General features: G+C 37.3%; 1 protein-coding gene across 1 annotated transcript in view; it reads right to left on the bottom strand.

Moving 5' to 3' along the window:
* Positions 1 to 2,166: 2,166 nt before the first annotated feature.
* Positions 2,167 to 15,246, bottom strand: part of GULP1 (GULP PTB domain containing engulfment adaptor 1) — a 63,135-nt gene continuing 50,055 nt past the window's right edge. The window contains exons 8-10 of the mRNA XM_015825261.1: positions 6,583 to 6,721; positions 5,928 to 6,022; positions 2,167 to 2,261 (exon numbers count right to left, since the gene is read on the bottom strand). Of these exons, the coding sequence (XP_015680747.1) occupies positions 2,190 to 2,261; positions 5,928 to 6,022; positions 6,583 to 6,721 (306 nt within the window). The 3' untranslated portion in view covers positions 2,167 to 2,189. The remainder of the gene's footprint in view (positions 2,262 to 5,927; positions 6,023 to 6,582; positions 6,722 to 15,246) is intronic.

Genomic DNA, 15,246 nt, shown 5'->3' with positions numbered 1-15,246 from the left:
ATGCATTCCATCCTCTTTGGATTCAGAGCATAGGTATAGATATACATGCAAATACTAAGGAAGAACCAAATAATAAAGGAAGACTTAACACAAATCAGAGTATAGGAAAGTACTCAGTAAGGCTATACAGCTAGGCAGCTGTCTAATTTTAAGCATGTAAAGAATTCCAGGTTATCTAGGCATCTGCTTAAGTATTTTGTGAGATTGGAACAAAGCTTTAAAAGGTAAATACCATTGCATATAAATGCTTTCTTTTTTATGTTGTGAATATGCATGTAAACCTTGCAATATAACATCAAAAACTATTATTTTGCAAACCAAGTACCAGACCATTAGGGTGTTTTCTCCCGAAAAATAAAGTGAGCAAAATAATCTCTTATGTTTCTTTCCCATTTCTCCTGAGCACTTCTCTTTACCTTTCTTTACATATAAAAAGCATTTTCCCCCCATCTTCTTTATAGTGAAAGGGTCCTAACAGGAGAGAAAAACTTTCCCAGAAAGGTAATTATTTTTTTTTGTACATGTTGAACAAACTTTTGGTAAAAATGGGGGAAAAAACCCAAAATGAACAAGCAACTTAATTTATGAATACAAAGAAATGCACAACCAAAATTTCATTTATTGCTATGCAGAGACAAAGTAGTACATTATCTCAGTAGTGAGCTCCCTTACAAAATGATAAACCTATAATTTGCCTTCATCAAAAACCTACCTTAAATTTCTTTTATCTCTATTTCTCACGTGATATTCCTTTGTAATTTTTGTGTTAGAATGCAAAATGAAATTGTTTGTCCATTTGTCGCCCTGATATTCCAAGTGCTTTGCACAGAATTATCAGGTGACAACCCAAGGCAGCTGAAAGGAACAAAGCTCTTATATCCAAACAGTACAACTGCATCAGTGGCCTCAGATCACGTTCTAAAATATGTGTGGTTTAGGTTTTTGAATGCCATCACTATTGTAATGGAATCTTTGCAATTAAAAGTGAGAAGTTGCCATGTACACAGCAATTTAACATGCACCACAAGCAGTGCCCTTAGCATGCACACCTTTAATTAACCTTCACAATAGGATTTGCAAATAACGATGCTGAGAAATACGTAGGTTGGGCCTCAATTCTAAAAAATAGTGTGGAACATTGGGAATGTTTCTATGTACACATGGATGTGTTTGTGTGTGTGTGTTTGTTCAAAATAGCTAATTATTATATGACTGTTACTGAAAAATTCAGATGTGTATACATTTCCAAGTACCCTCTGGAATGTGAAAAATCTAATCAAATACATCGTTAGGGACTGCTTTTAAAATTACAAAATAATAGAAAATAATTGGTATATTAATATTTGGCATTATTAGAGATTAGATATCGCAACTGTAAAAATAACAATCTGTTTCATTTAGTAGATGCACGTTAAATACAACGCATCTGAGAAGCATAGAGGTTGCCTTTAACATTTAACACTTCTAATTCAGAAATGCTGTGCACTCACAAAATTATCATGAATTGGGGGCACAGCAGTTCATTAGAAACCTAGCTTAATTTGTGGCCCTTAATAACAACTTATTAGGAAGCTATGCTATATAGGTGCAGGTTATATAGATTGGAACTATGGTTCTCAGTCTCACTGTAATTGTTTACAGGAGTATGTAAACATTCACATTTTTTATTATTTATTGAATTTGTTTGCCGCCCATCTCGCTGCCAGGCGAATCTGGGTGGCGTGCAATGTTATTTGATATTGGCAACAGTATTTGTGTGGAATTAAGAAAGCAATCGTAGGGATTTTATTTTAAAAGTTGTTCTTTTCAATCATAGTTCCAAATGCTTGTTTGATGTCTGAAAGTGGTGTGCAAGAAAAAGACTTTAGAAAGACTTCTCACAGGTTTATGATGGGTTCCCATGCTGTACAAGTGAGTCACCAAAAGATGCAAAGAATGACTTGCAAAATATGGAAGACCAAAAACAAACAGCAGTGTGATTTCATTTTAGCTTTCTGTACATGAGTAAAGTTTCATTTCACAGGAATAATACTGCAACTTATCTGGAGTTTTGAAGAAGCAAATCTCACAGAAGATATAACATGTTGAGAAACATTTTTGGCACATCAATAATATTTGTAATACATTTTAAATTTTTGTAAAAAGAAATAAAGAAAGATAGTATATTTTTAAATGTCTATTCCTGACAATCAGCACTTGCTGTCTAGAGGATCAAGGCAAAACACTGTGCCTTCCAGAGTCAGTCCCATTTTGAACCCCTCCTGGAACAGAGTAAGAACAGAGAATAAAGTAAGACACAGTATCTCAGTCTTAAAAAACATAATCTCATGTAATTTCAGACCTAAAAACATTTGCACCGTTCTGATTTACATATATGTTTCTCCTGGTTATTGGGTAGATGGTTACTCATGTCTCATACTTTGCACAACACATTTGGAGAGAAAGGAGATTCCTTCCCCCCCCCCCCCGGTACATTTTGACTTCATGATGGTTATGCTTGCTTTCAAGCCAGACTAGATTGCTCCAAAGCTTTTAAGAAATTGGGATCCATCCTCATAATAGACCATCTGACCATTATATTGCATCAAGATATGTAGATCTTCAACTACAAGGCAGAAATTTTATGTGGCCTGCTATAGTAGCCAACAGTCTTCATTATTTTGCTCTTTGTTGCTCATCATTTTCTAATGCACCATTCCTGCAACTGGGGATGGGCTGGATGACGACTCTCCAAACGTCTTTACAATTAACAATGGGGTTAATTATTAATGTAGTGGGGAATGATGAACCATGTAACTTGCTATGTATTTTTCCATTCCTACTCATCCAGACTAAGAGGCAGAGGCACATGGGAAATGCTGTCATATATCCTGTGTGTAATGGGCACTACTTACAATAGAAAGAAAAGTCCTTTTGGATTAACTAGCTCTAAGTAATCTATCCAAATAAAAAAGATTCTGGACTATCCTGGACAAGGATATATTGAAAAAAATAGTATATTTCTTACAGGCATCTATTGACATAAGAGACAAAAATGGCAGAAGTCTCAATTAATACAATACATGTATGCATGTGACATACAGTGCAAAACTTCGAATGAAGCAAATTTTCAGAGCTGCATCGCTTCATTTTGCCCCTTTTCTATTGATGAGTTGAAGGGCTGTCCAGCCATCTGTTACAGGCAGTCCTCGAGTTTCGAGTGCAATGGAGCCTGCCCATTCCACTGGTAACTCGAAAACTTGTGGGAGTGAATCTCGTACCTCGGATGAGATCACTCCCTTGCTCGTTAAGATGCACGCAACTTGTTAAGTGAACATGACATATCACAGGGTGGGGAAGGCCATGGAGGGCCTAGTGATGGAACAGGACCCCAAGGCTTCCCAGACCCACTAAGATACCTCATGCTTCCCTCTCCCTTCCTGTCACGCCAGACTCACTTTGAAAAGACCCGTCTCCTCTCTGCTGCAGTTCCTGCTACCATCCGGATCTGAGGCTGGGGGATGCTCCCGTGGCCCAATCTGGGCACCGGAGGCCTTTTCCAGGCCGCTGCTGCCTGGATCTGAGGCTGGGGAACACTTCTGCAGCCCTTCTAGTGGGGATCTGCCTGGATCTGAGGCCGGGAGATGCTTCTGCAGCCCCCCCCGCAGCCCAATCTGGGTGCCGGGTTCCTTTTCCAGGCATCTGTCTCCTGGAAACGGGCCGCCGGAGGGCCACTGAAACATCCCTCGGCCTCAGATCCAGGTGGCAGCGGCCTGGAAAAGGCCTCTGGAGCACCGATCCAGCCTCTGGACACATGTGGAAGCGTCCTACAGCTTCAGTTCCGTTCTGTGTTGCAGAGAACAGAGGCCTAAAGTACTATGAGATCTTGCCCCACTGATCTTGAGTGATCTTGTATTTTCTTTAGGCCTCTATTCTTTGCGAATGCACCAAAGGCCTGGAGCAGCCAAGAAAGCGAAAGATCTCAATCTTCGCGGGGTGAGTATTGAAGGCCTGGTGCCTAGAGAGACCTGGGAGGGGGTGGGGAGGGAGGGAATAACCAGGGTGAATGTTGCATTGCCACTATGGTCGCTCGTAAGGGTGAATGACTGCCGTGGTGCAGCAACATTCGTAATTTCGGGACTTGCTCGTAAGCACTAGGGGGCGCTTATCACGTAACTTCGAATGAGCGTTAAGTGAACGCTTGTAACTCAAGGATTATCTGTATTTAGGAGAATAGTATACTTGCATGAAAACTATCCCCATTGCCAGTTCCTTTCTTTTCTAATCACCTGTATTCAAGTGAGATCATGGATATGTCCCCATTTTACAACTATTGGTTGAGATATGTATTCTTTGAAAATGCTTGTAAGACAAGTGCTTGCAGGAGCAAAACACCTCTCTAATGTGCAATTAATCTGCTCCCCTTTTTTCAGATCTCCTTATGAACTTGAAGAAAAAAACACATCTGTTTTAACATGGGTAGCATACAAAACTAGAAAAAACAAACACCATAAAAACACATAAACACATTACACCAAATGGAAGCCCATACTGAAATAATCTTACAACCCACAAAAATCTATCAGAGGCCTTAGACAAACTGTAATCCATCAACTCCAGGTTTAGGTTTAAAGCCAGTTTTTCCCAGATTTCTGGAACATAGGAGAGGAGATGCTGGCCCACTTCTTCCATCCCATAAGGTGACAAAGTTTATTAGACGGGACCAGGAGTGTACCCACTTTATGTTGGGATGTAGTTGGTGGGCACAACCAACTGAAAAGTAGTTCAATGCTCTAATATGTCAAAGTGTCCTGCACTAGAATTAGCCAAGGAGTTTTTTGCAAAGTAATTTTCAAGATACAAGATCATTCAATCATGCTTCGGGAACAATTCATTTACATCAATGCTTTTTTAAAAATATACATGAAGGAAAGGTACTATGGAGGTCTTATTTTGAAAGACCGTCCCATTCTTTTACAATTGAAATACTAAAGAGCTAAAGAGCGTAGAAATATTCTTTTCACAATGGAAGAGAAAGAGTAAGGGATATAACTTCTGACTTCATCCTACAAAGATGTACAGTTATATTTAGATATCAGGTTATATAGGTATTGGAAAAGGTACTATATGGTTCTAAAAATGATATTATATAGGTAGGTAAAAACCTATATTATAGCTGAGATGTACACATACACAGTGGTCCTTTATACAGGTAAGTTTTTAAATTAGGTCTCAAGAGGCTAATTATTTATTCAGTCAAGGAAAAAGTTAATATTAGAAAAAAGGAGCGAGCAAGACATTTCCCAGTTTTACTCTCGGCGATTTAGCCCAAAGTTTTTACTCAAAATGTTACATATATACTATAAGAGAAACATTTAACAGGATTCAGGTAGGAACTCAGATACCAACTCACATATTACAGATGCCATCATTACAACAAAATGTACAACATGATGTAACTTAGTAGAAATGAATTGAAACATATGGAGAAAATAATATACCAACCATCGCTGACGCTGCATATCCATGAAAGCACAAAGAAGAAATAATAGAATTATTGCTAGCAATATCAATAAAATGCACAGAAGTATAAAATACATTTAACAGATAATTAAATTTAGCACTGGAAAATACATATGGAATATTTTATCATGCTTTTATTATATACCTTCTATTATAAAAGCACTATAAAATATATGTAGGTAATATAAAAAATGTATAGAATCATTACTTATATTTAACAGATAAGTAAATTTAGCACTAAAATGTGTAAGGAACATTTTATTGTGTTTTTATTCCCTCTTTTATAAAAAGACTATAAAATATATGTAGGTATAACACATAGATGGGGGAGGAGGGTTGGATAAGTTTTTTCCTGGCTTAAATCTACCACATTTCCTCCAGTGTTCACATCTGATATTTACACAATTGTAAAGATTTAGAATTACCTGCATCTCATCTAGCTTAGATTGGATGTCTGGAGGGAAATCTCCTCCTCCACAGCTGAATGGATCAAAAGGTTCTGCTCCAAAAAGGTCTCTCTCTAGAAAGAATAAAACATAGTCAACAGAAAATGATGGGAGGAGCATATATAAAATCACATACTCGAACAACTGGCAAAATGCCCCCCACAACTCAAATTTGCAATGAGCACTATGCTGTATTCTCAAAGGGCAAACTATGAAAAGCTCTTCTCAGCTTGTAATTTTAGAGTAGTAGTCCCCAACCTTTTGGGCACCAGGGACCGGTTCTGGGGAGAGAGGTTTTTCTGTAGACCGGTGTGTGTGTGTTGTGGTTTTGTGTGCTGTCTGCAACCTGCATATGAGGCTTCGCTTGTTCGCACGGCCCAGTTTCTGGCATGCCGTGGACCAGTGCAGGTCCACTGACTGGGGGGTGGGGCCCCGTGTTTTAGAGCATTGCCTTTGATCCTGGGACTGGTTTAGTTTTAGTTTTCTTGTTTTTCCCTGAAACGTATATCCAGGATGCAACATTGGTAAGATGTTCTAGCAAATAATTATCCTTTAGCTAGCTTGTTGGTTTGGGCAATGACTACACAGTAGGAATATATTGCTTTAGGCTATGTCAAGGCATTCCAGAACTTACTGATGTCTGTAGATCTACTGGGCACTGGTGGAAGCTGGGTGCCATTGCGAGTAGGTGTTGACGGCTTTGGGGAGATGGGAGAAAACGGAACCATATCAAAGATGTCAGTGGAAGGAGACTTTGGTGTAACACTGCTTGCCTATAATAAGGAAAATAAATTAGGGCAATACTTAACAATACTAAATGAACAAACAGTATTGAGTTTGCATGCAGAAAGGAAAAGGCCGCATTATCCAATAAAGGAACTTTGGAAACAAAAGGCTGAGACTGAATAATTTGAGCATTTGTAGCCCAAAGTTTATGAAACATGTCCATTTTGCATCAACAACAATTAAAGTATTTCATATTTTGAATGTGTCCTGGCTTCCTTGAATGAAATGAGTTTTGAAAATAAAAAAGTTGCAAAAAAGAGTATAAACACACTTTGAGTTAAGACAGAGATGCTCTTTATCGGGGCAGCAGATTATAAATCAGGATGAAAACTGAAATCCAGAGATATCTTCTTTTATTAACTCCATATTCTGTAATAGTACCATTAATATTTTGCCAGTCTGACAGGATAATTATTCTAAACACTGGAAAAATATTGTGTTGAAATAATAATAATACTTGAACAAGGGTGAAGGTGAACCTTCAGCCTACACTCAACCTACAGATATCCACCACTATTGCAAATAATACTTGAACATCACTGGCACTGACGAAATCTCCATCAGTCATTTGCAAAAGGCAGCTTTACTTGGAACAGCAACAATATGTTTTACACCATCAAACAACATCTGTCTATCTCAGGTCCTTGGGAAGGACTCCATAAGTGGATAAAAATGTCAAATTCAGTCTAAATGGCCTGGCAAATCAATCATAGTATATTAAATGATATGTCACCCGACTCCCACCAATTCTGAATGGTCGCTGGAAACTTACATAATAATGTCAATGCAAATATGATTCCATTTATTTATGCTTAATATTCCAAGATCACATTACTACATAAAACCTAAAGGTATATTTAGGTTCAGCTAAATAACATTTTTCTGCAACCTCTCTCTCTCTCTCTCTCTGATTATGATTAATTATTATATTTGGCATATATTTTCCCCCTTATTCTCAAACATCTTGAATAATGATGAACCCAAAGCAAGAAAGAAATGTGTAGCAGAAAATCGAAGCCCACAGAAATCTAAAGCACAAAATAGGAAATTCCCTAAATTATGTTTCAAAATGCTTTGTAAAACAGTTATAAATTCCATAATAGGATAAGACTTACAGGATCTATAATACCTGTATAATAATGGAATACATAAGATGCATACAACGTCCCAGTTACCCTGTAGGGATGAAGGTATACTATATTTTGATTAGAAATTAAGGGTCTTCAGGATTTTCCTTTGTGGGTCCCACATATTGCTATAGAGAGCTCTAGATTTTATCCAGTGCTGCTTTGCTGTATGTGTAAGGAATCCTTTCAAATTTCTGGGAACTTTGTGATTATAGTGGAGGCTGCTTCTGGTGAAAGACATTGGATTGATGGATTTTGATAAATTCCTCTTCTGTCCTCTGACTTCTTTGTGACCATTCATGTTATTCAGATAATGAACAATTCTTTTGCAAGGGAGGAGGAAGGAGAAAACCCCCCCCCCACTTTTCCCTTACTGGATGGGAGGATCTTTTTATTTTATTTATTCATTAAATAAAATGTACAACAGCCCAATAAAACAATAGCCAAACTTTTATTCATAGAAAGAGTTTATAATCCAGTACTTTATGCCATGTATTTTAAGCAGGCTGGTTAAATCCACCATGGAGAAAACTCTACAGTCCTTGGGTACCAATGTGTTTCCGGAGTAGTATTTTTGTGGCTAGTATAAATACTGTATAACATTCCATTATTTACTACTTCAGGCAACAATAGGAACTTGGCTTTTCTGCAAGAGACAGAAGTATCTGTACACAGTAAGAAGAGGAACAAAGTTTCTGAATACTTTTGTGATATAATACAGGTACTCCTCGATTTATGACTATATGTTTAATAACAGTCTGGAATTATGATAGCCTTGGAAAGGGTGTTTTAGTAAAGCTTCTGACAGTTGCAAAATGTTGCATTATCATTCTTTGATCCCATGATGGTGATCTGGGAGCTTGACAACCTGCTTGCAGGTGCAGGTTACCAAGCATCCCATCATCATGGGATTGCAATCTCTGATCTTCACTGCCACCTTACACAGAAGCTGGGAAATGGGGGAACTAAAAGGGACGGTTGCAAGTTGCTACCAACTGCCTAGAAAACCTTTTGTCTTTGCATGAAAGAGCTGCCTCCTGAGGGGTGATGAATCTTTCGTAGAAAAGGAGCTGAAATCCCAAAGATTGTGGCTGTTTCTATACCCTGCCAAAGGAGTTCCCTTCTGTGCCTAGAGGGGAGGTGAACTCCTTTGATGGCCGAAGAAATGGATTCCATTCCTGCACCCCACTGAAGAAGTACCTTTCCATGCATGGAGGGGAACATTCAGCAGGCAGCTCTTTTGGCCAGCCCCCTGAGGTAAAAGGAGCCAAAATTCAAGCAGAGAGTCAGCCCAGAAAGGTAAAGATCCATCAGGAGTTGGGGGGGGGGGAGAGGAGGGAAGTCTGGGAAGCCTGGTGCAGACCACACATGAGTCTCTCTTTGCTCATGGAATAAAAATCCTATTTGGATTTCAGCAGGCAGGATTTTCAGCTCCCGAGTAGAGCTTCCCATCCCAAGAAACCTTATGCTCCTTACCTAAGACTCCACCTGCTAAATAACCCACATGATTGTTTAAAGACCATAACCAGGAGTGCCGGGATTGTGGTTGTTGGAATGAAGCAGTCACGTGGACAGTCACATGATATTTCACTTAATGACTGCTTTGCTCAATCACCAAGATTCTGGTCCGAATTGTGGGTGGCTGTAAATCGAGGACTACTTGTATTGTTTCCTAGTTCATTTAGAATGTATTATTTCCTTAAATTATTTCCTTAAATGCACTTTGCTATTTATACATAAGATCTCTAGCTAGTTTTGGTTACTATTTAGAAATTCAGTTTTGAATCATTAATATTTTGGTACTATGGAGGGGTTACCACCCCAAAATTTATGTTCATAATATAGAGTGAAATCATTCAATGTACCATGTATCTGTAACATAGATGTACAAAAATTATGGAAGTTTAGACAAAAGTGTCTCTGATATCACTGGTTACATGTTACATTATACTTCATATTCCTCCAGCCTTGTTCTGCCTTAAACTGGCATTGAACTTGTGGGGCATAAGAATAACTTGTAGGTTTCAAACATGATTTGAAAGCATTAACTGGGTTTGCATCTGAGGTACAGTTTTCAAAGACTTTTCTTGAGTTGGTTTCAGCAATCATCAGTTTTTCTATTGCCTGAACATAGTATGAGAATTACGTATTTTACAAGTGTATATCCACCAATGTATCAAAACTCTTCACTGGAATGATTAAGCGACTGCCTTCCATATGCACTTAAGTCTTGTGAAAAGACACAGATTCATTAGGCAGCATATTAGTTAACATTTACAATGTAAAATGTGACAATTTTTTTTAAAAAAAGCTTCAATTTTTATAGTAGTTTCTAAACCCTTCAGAGAAACTAAGTAACTCTTGGTAGGCAATCTAATAAAGCTAGTATGGAAAACTGATTTTCTTTCCACATAATGGATAAGCATTGTTTTGCTAGTTCCACATGAAACATGCTATTATATAATAGAATAAGCACAACTCTATTTTGTGTATATGCACATATTTCTCAGTTCATGCATACACGCACAAACCATTCTAAATAAATTTGCTAACATTTTTCTCAGTGATAATGTTAGACTGACGAAAGCTATGTGTATGGTCCAATCTGTTACTTTTCCATGTCTTTTTTCTTCCTACAGAAAAACAAGTTTCTGAAAAATGGCCCAGCCTTATCCAAATTAATCTTCATATCCCATGGGATGACAACATATTAAATAAGCTTCTTCTAATCCACTTAGATTCTTAGATATATATATATATCCAATATATTAAATTTCAGACAGATCCTTTAAGCCAAGTGTAAACCTTAACATTATATTATCATGAACATCAGTAGTAAATAGTACAAACTAGATTTATTTGCAATTTTATGTTATTTTAAAAGGATGATCTAAACTATATTTAAAAAGACAGAAACTCTGATTATAAACAGATGCTTTATTCTACTTTTAGATAATGCACAGGAAATTACGGAGAATTAAAATCAACTTATATACAGGTAGTTCCCAGTTTAAGAATAGGTTTCATCCCCAAGGTCTGCCCTTAAGTCAATTTTGCCGGTAAACTGGAACAATATTATTGTAAAATATTGCATAAGTAGTACCATGTAATGAACTTGAATCATTGTGTAACTTGAATCATTGCTTATTCAACTTGAATTTTCTTTTCCTAACATCTTTCTCTCCTGCTCATTCTGCTTCAATTACTTCTGTTTGGATCAACTTTTTGTCCTTTGCTATGATCTCTTTACTAGGTAAGTTTCTTTTTCTTTGGTTATTCAGTCAATATTTCCCAATGATAGCCAACTGCTAATTACAAATGAAACTTGCATGAATGAAACTCCATTTCTCTCAGCTCATTTTTAGAATTATTTAAGCATGTTGCAACTCATAAGTGGAACAAATGATGTGCCTTCTTCATTTAGAGACAAAATGAATTTCACTAATATAGATTCACATCTCTTACTGACTTTCCAGGAAAATATACACTTACCAAATTGAGTTCTCCAAGGCTTTAGATCAGGTACCCACTTTTAGGTTGGGTATATATGGATAGCGCTTATAATATATTTCATTTTGTGGAAAAATACTTCTTTCTTTTTATATAAACATGTTATTCTCATTCCACGTTATCAGTGACAAAGGCCTTAACATAAATTTTAAGAAGTAATTAGCCTTAAATTTTGTGAGCTTTATTTTTATATCTGTGTGGTAAGTCTTGAAGTGTAATAACTACATTTACTCCCACAACATAATCTGCCCACCCAAATACAATAATATACAGTAGCAAAATTTTAATCCATAAATATTTTAAGAACAATTTCACATTTTACAGTATTATTTTAGGCCTAAGATGTAGGATGGTTTGAATTCTCAAAATGTTCCTATTTTTTCGAGTATACTGTATGTAAAGTATCTGGTCTGTTTTCAACTATTGTGCAAAAAGCAGCACTTTGATACAATTACAATACAAAAACTAATTTTAAAAAGACTGTACAGCAGGATTACATTTGATTGTGGGATGCTGTGTGTCCATGGGCTGGCTTTGGAAGAACGCTCTGAAAAGCAATTGTGTAAATAGTTGAGAAGATTGCCTGGAATGATGAGAACTCACAGAGTGAGTGTAATGGAAGAACCATCTAAGAACTATACAAGCAAAGGACAGAGATCTTTGTAACAAGAGGTATTCATAACCAGACTGCATGTGCATCAACTGTAAAGGAATCACAGAAAGAGAAAAAATATTCTAAGGAGTCAAAAGTAGAAAGAAAAGGGAAAAGTTCACTTTTTCTAAAAAAACCCAAAACCCCACCTTCATTTTCAATCCTATTATAAGGAATGGTTGATGGAATTGGGTATGTCTAGTTTAATGAAGAGAAAGACTAGGGGTGACATGATAGCAGTGTTCCAATATCTCATGGGTTGCCACAAAGAAGAGGGAGTCAAGCTATTCTCTGAAGCGCCTGAGGGCAGGACAAGAAGCAACGGATGGAAGCTAATCAAGGAGAGAAGCAACCTAGAACTAAGGAGAAATTTCCTGACAGTCAGAACAATTAATCAGTGGAACAACATCCCTCCAGAAGTTGTGAATGCTCCAACACTGGTAGTTTTTAAGAAGAGATTGGACAACCATTTGTCTGAAATGGAATAGGGTTTCCTGCCTGAGCAGGGTATTGGACTACATGACCTCCAAGGTCCCTTCCAATTCTGTCATTCTGTTCTGTTCTGTTCTGTTCTAACAAAAAGTAGCCATCTTTTGCATGGGGCATATTTCCTTAGCTTGTACATTAAGTAATGCAGTATTGATAAAAGTCAATGTTTGCTTCTTAAAAAGTAATAGCAGTTAAATATTTTTTGTGAGATTCTTGTGTTGATAAAAATAACTCTTATGTATGAAGTATGTTTGCAAATTTCCACATCAGCATTTTAATACACATTGTAGATAAACATATGACAACCAGTTGAGTATAGTGGTTAAAGTATCAGACTAGAAACCAGGACACCATGACTTGTAATCCTGACCTTAGGAAGGAGGCAATGGCAAATCACTTGTGAAAATCCTTGCCAAGAAAACTGCCTGGAGACTTGTCCAGGCAGTCTCCAAGAATCAGACACAACTGAACAGAAGAAAAAACAAATATGTGCCTCCTCTTCTCAGCCAGATACAACAAAATTAGAATCTGATTCTCATTACAGAATCAAAAATCAAAAACACCCAGAACAGTTCAAATAGGAATAAACGCACAAAGGTTATGGAACATGTATTCAATCAAGCCAGTGACTCCAATTGGGGGATTCATAAGCTAAGCTAAGATTTTTGATACGGGAATATACTGTTATATCAGGATATGGGAAGCAATTAAAAAGGCTTCAGCAATGAGTTCAGGGGGAACCACAGATGAAATGCACCCCAAAGGCTTTTGTCTGCATTAATCCAGTTTGAATTTGCTGGAACACTTGAGGAATTGCAGCAGAGTATGGGCTGGAAGAGAAGATGACAGAATCCTCTTCTTTTCCTTCTCACATATCCACCCCTATATCATAAGTTGAATTAGTGCAGCTGGGAGACCAAAGAGATTTGCAAGATGCAATAGGGCTTAGAAGCTGGGTCAACCGGAATTTAAATTCCATATTTAATCATTTCTGATTAAGCTAGGGCTCAAAATAGCACTGAATTACTGCTGTACCTCTTGGTTGGCTTTCACATCATAGGAAATTTCACTTAATTCTCAATTGTCCAACCTGAAGAGACTATTGATAGCCAGCTTTTATATTTAGGAAAAATGCACAAAACTATATAATTCAGCACCAGCAACCAACTGAAATCCCTGAAACTAAATATTCTGTGGAGTTCATGATGCTCTGAGCTTGGTGTTCAGAGAGACCAAGGACTCTACAATTCAACTCTGAAATACATATATTCTCTTCTATTGGAACTAAATAGTCTTCCAATTACATGTTTCAATAGCTCTGGGAATAGACTGGCTACAGACTGCAAGCCATATATTCACTGGGACCATAATGACATTAATATAATCTTCCCAGGAGTCTAACAGCTTAATAGTCTTAACCTCATTATCTCTCAAGAGGTACACCTTCAATTTATTGCTTCCATTTTACATAAACCTTGGGTGACTTATATTAACTATGCAAACTATCCTGATGTCTTTGTAATGGCATAGACCCTAGCCTTTCATAATTTCTGCACAAAGAATCTTATTCTTGGAGCCCAGGTTGCAGAAAAGTGTTGCTACCAATGTTAAATACACAATTAGTCTGCCTAAAGAAATGTATTGAGAAGTCCTCCACAATCAGTCTTCATTGCATTTTTTTTGTAAAAAATAAAATACATAACCCAGCATATTGGCTCTTATTTCTCCAATTATTAGCATCAATACCTTCTTCCATTTATTTCTAAAATCGTTATGATTGTAGAAGATTTGAGCTATCTATTGCTTATCTTGGTATCTATGTATGTTTGTATGCATGTATCCATCCATCCATCCATCTATATATCCATCCATGCTTAAGAACATGCATCTGTGCTATAGAAGCTGGGCATTTTGGAGAAACACTGATCTCCTTTTCTGTGACTTGTGTAACCTCGTGATAAAGTTTATATCAAGGGTAATGTTTCTTCATGCAACACTTATTGTGTTACCAAGCTTCATATCTGCAAATCCTCTGACTTCTTGCATTCTGTCCTTTGCCCACAAGAAATTCGTCTAAATTTGGATTTAATAACTGAGCCACAATGTGTTAAAATCTGGACATCGCTCTAATGTTTATGGATTTCTTTTTAAAGTTTGCCCACGTCATTCCCAGTCATGCTCTTTCCCAATTCCCTTGCTTATTCATTCAACAAATTCTGTAAGTTTCTGCAATCAATTAGTCTCTGACAGAGTCCATAATTCAGGACATATTTTTGAAAAACTCTTTTTTCAATTATTGGGTATTAAGCTCCAGCTGTTTTCTGCCCATCATCTACAATTGGAGATGACCAAGAAGATAGAGGGCATCTTCAAGGGATACCCATAGTGCCACCTAACTTGCCATCAAGGCAAATAGCCTCACTTCTTAACTGTGACTGAGTTTATTTATAACTCTTCTTTCCATCTATGGCTATCATACACACCTATAACATGTTCTAAACGTCTCCATTTCATAAGCTCTTATTATCTATAGGAATTTCAGATCATAAGGTATCTCCATAAGAGACTTCCGGTGGCAGGCGATTTCGTCGGTCGCAGCTGTTTGCTGCCTCCCGCCTGTTTTGCGTAAAAGCCGGTTTGACAGCTAGCATCTGCTGTCAAACGGCTTGATACCTTTCCCCTGGGCATAAGGGGATAGGTGAGCTGCCCGGGGTAGGAGTTGAGTTCCCGAGTC

The sequence above is a fragment of the Protobothrops mucrosquamatus genome, unplaced genomic scaffold (assembly GCF_001527695.2).
Source record: "Protobothrops mucrosquamatus isolate PMUCROS unplaced genomic scaffold, P.Mucros_1.0 scaffold2575, whole genome shotgun sequence".
Lineage (NCBI taxonomy): Eukaryota > Metazoa > Chordata > Lepidosauria > Squamata > Viperidae > Protobothrops > Protobothrops mucrosquamatus.
This window is presented reverse-complemented; position numbering and strand designations above follow the sequence as displayed.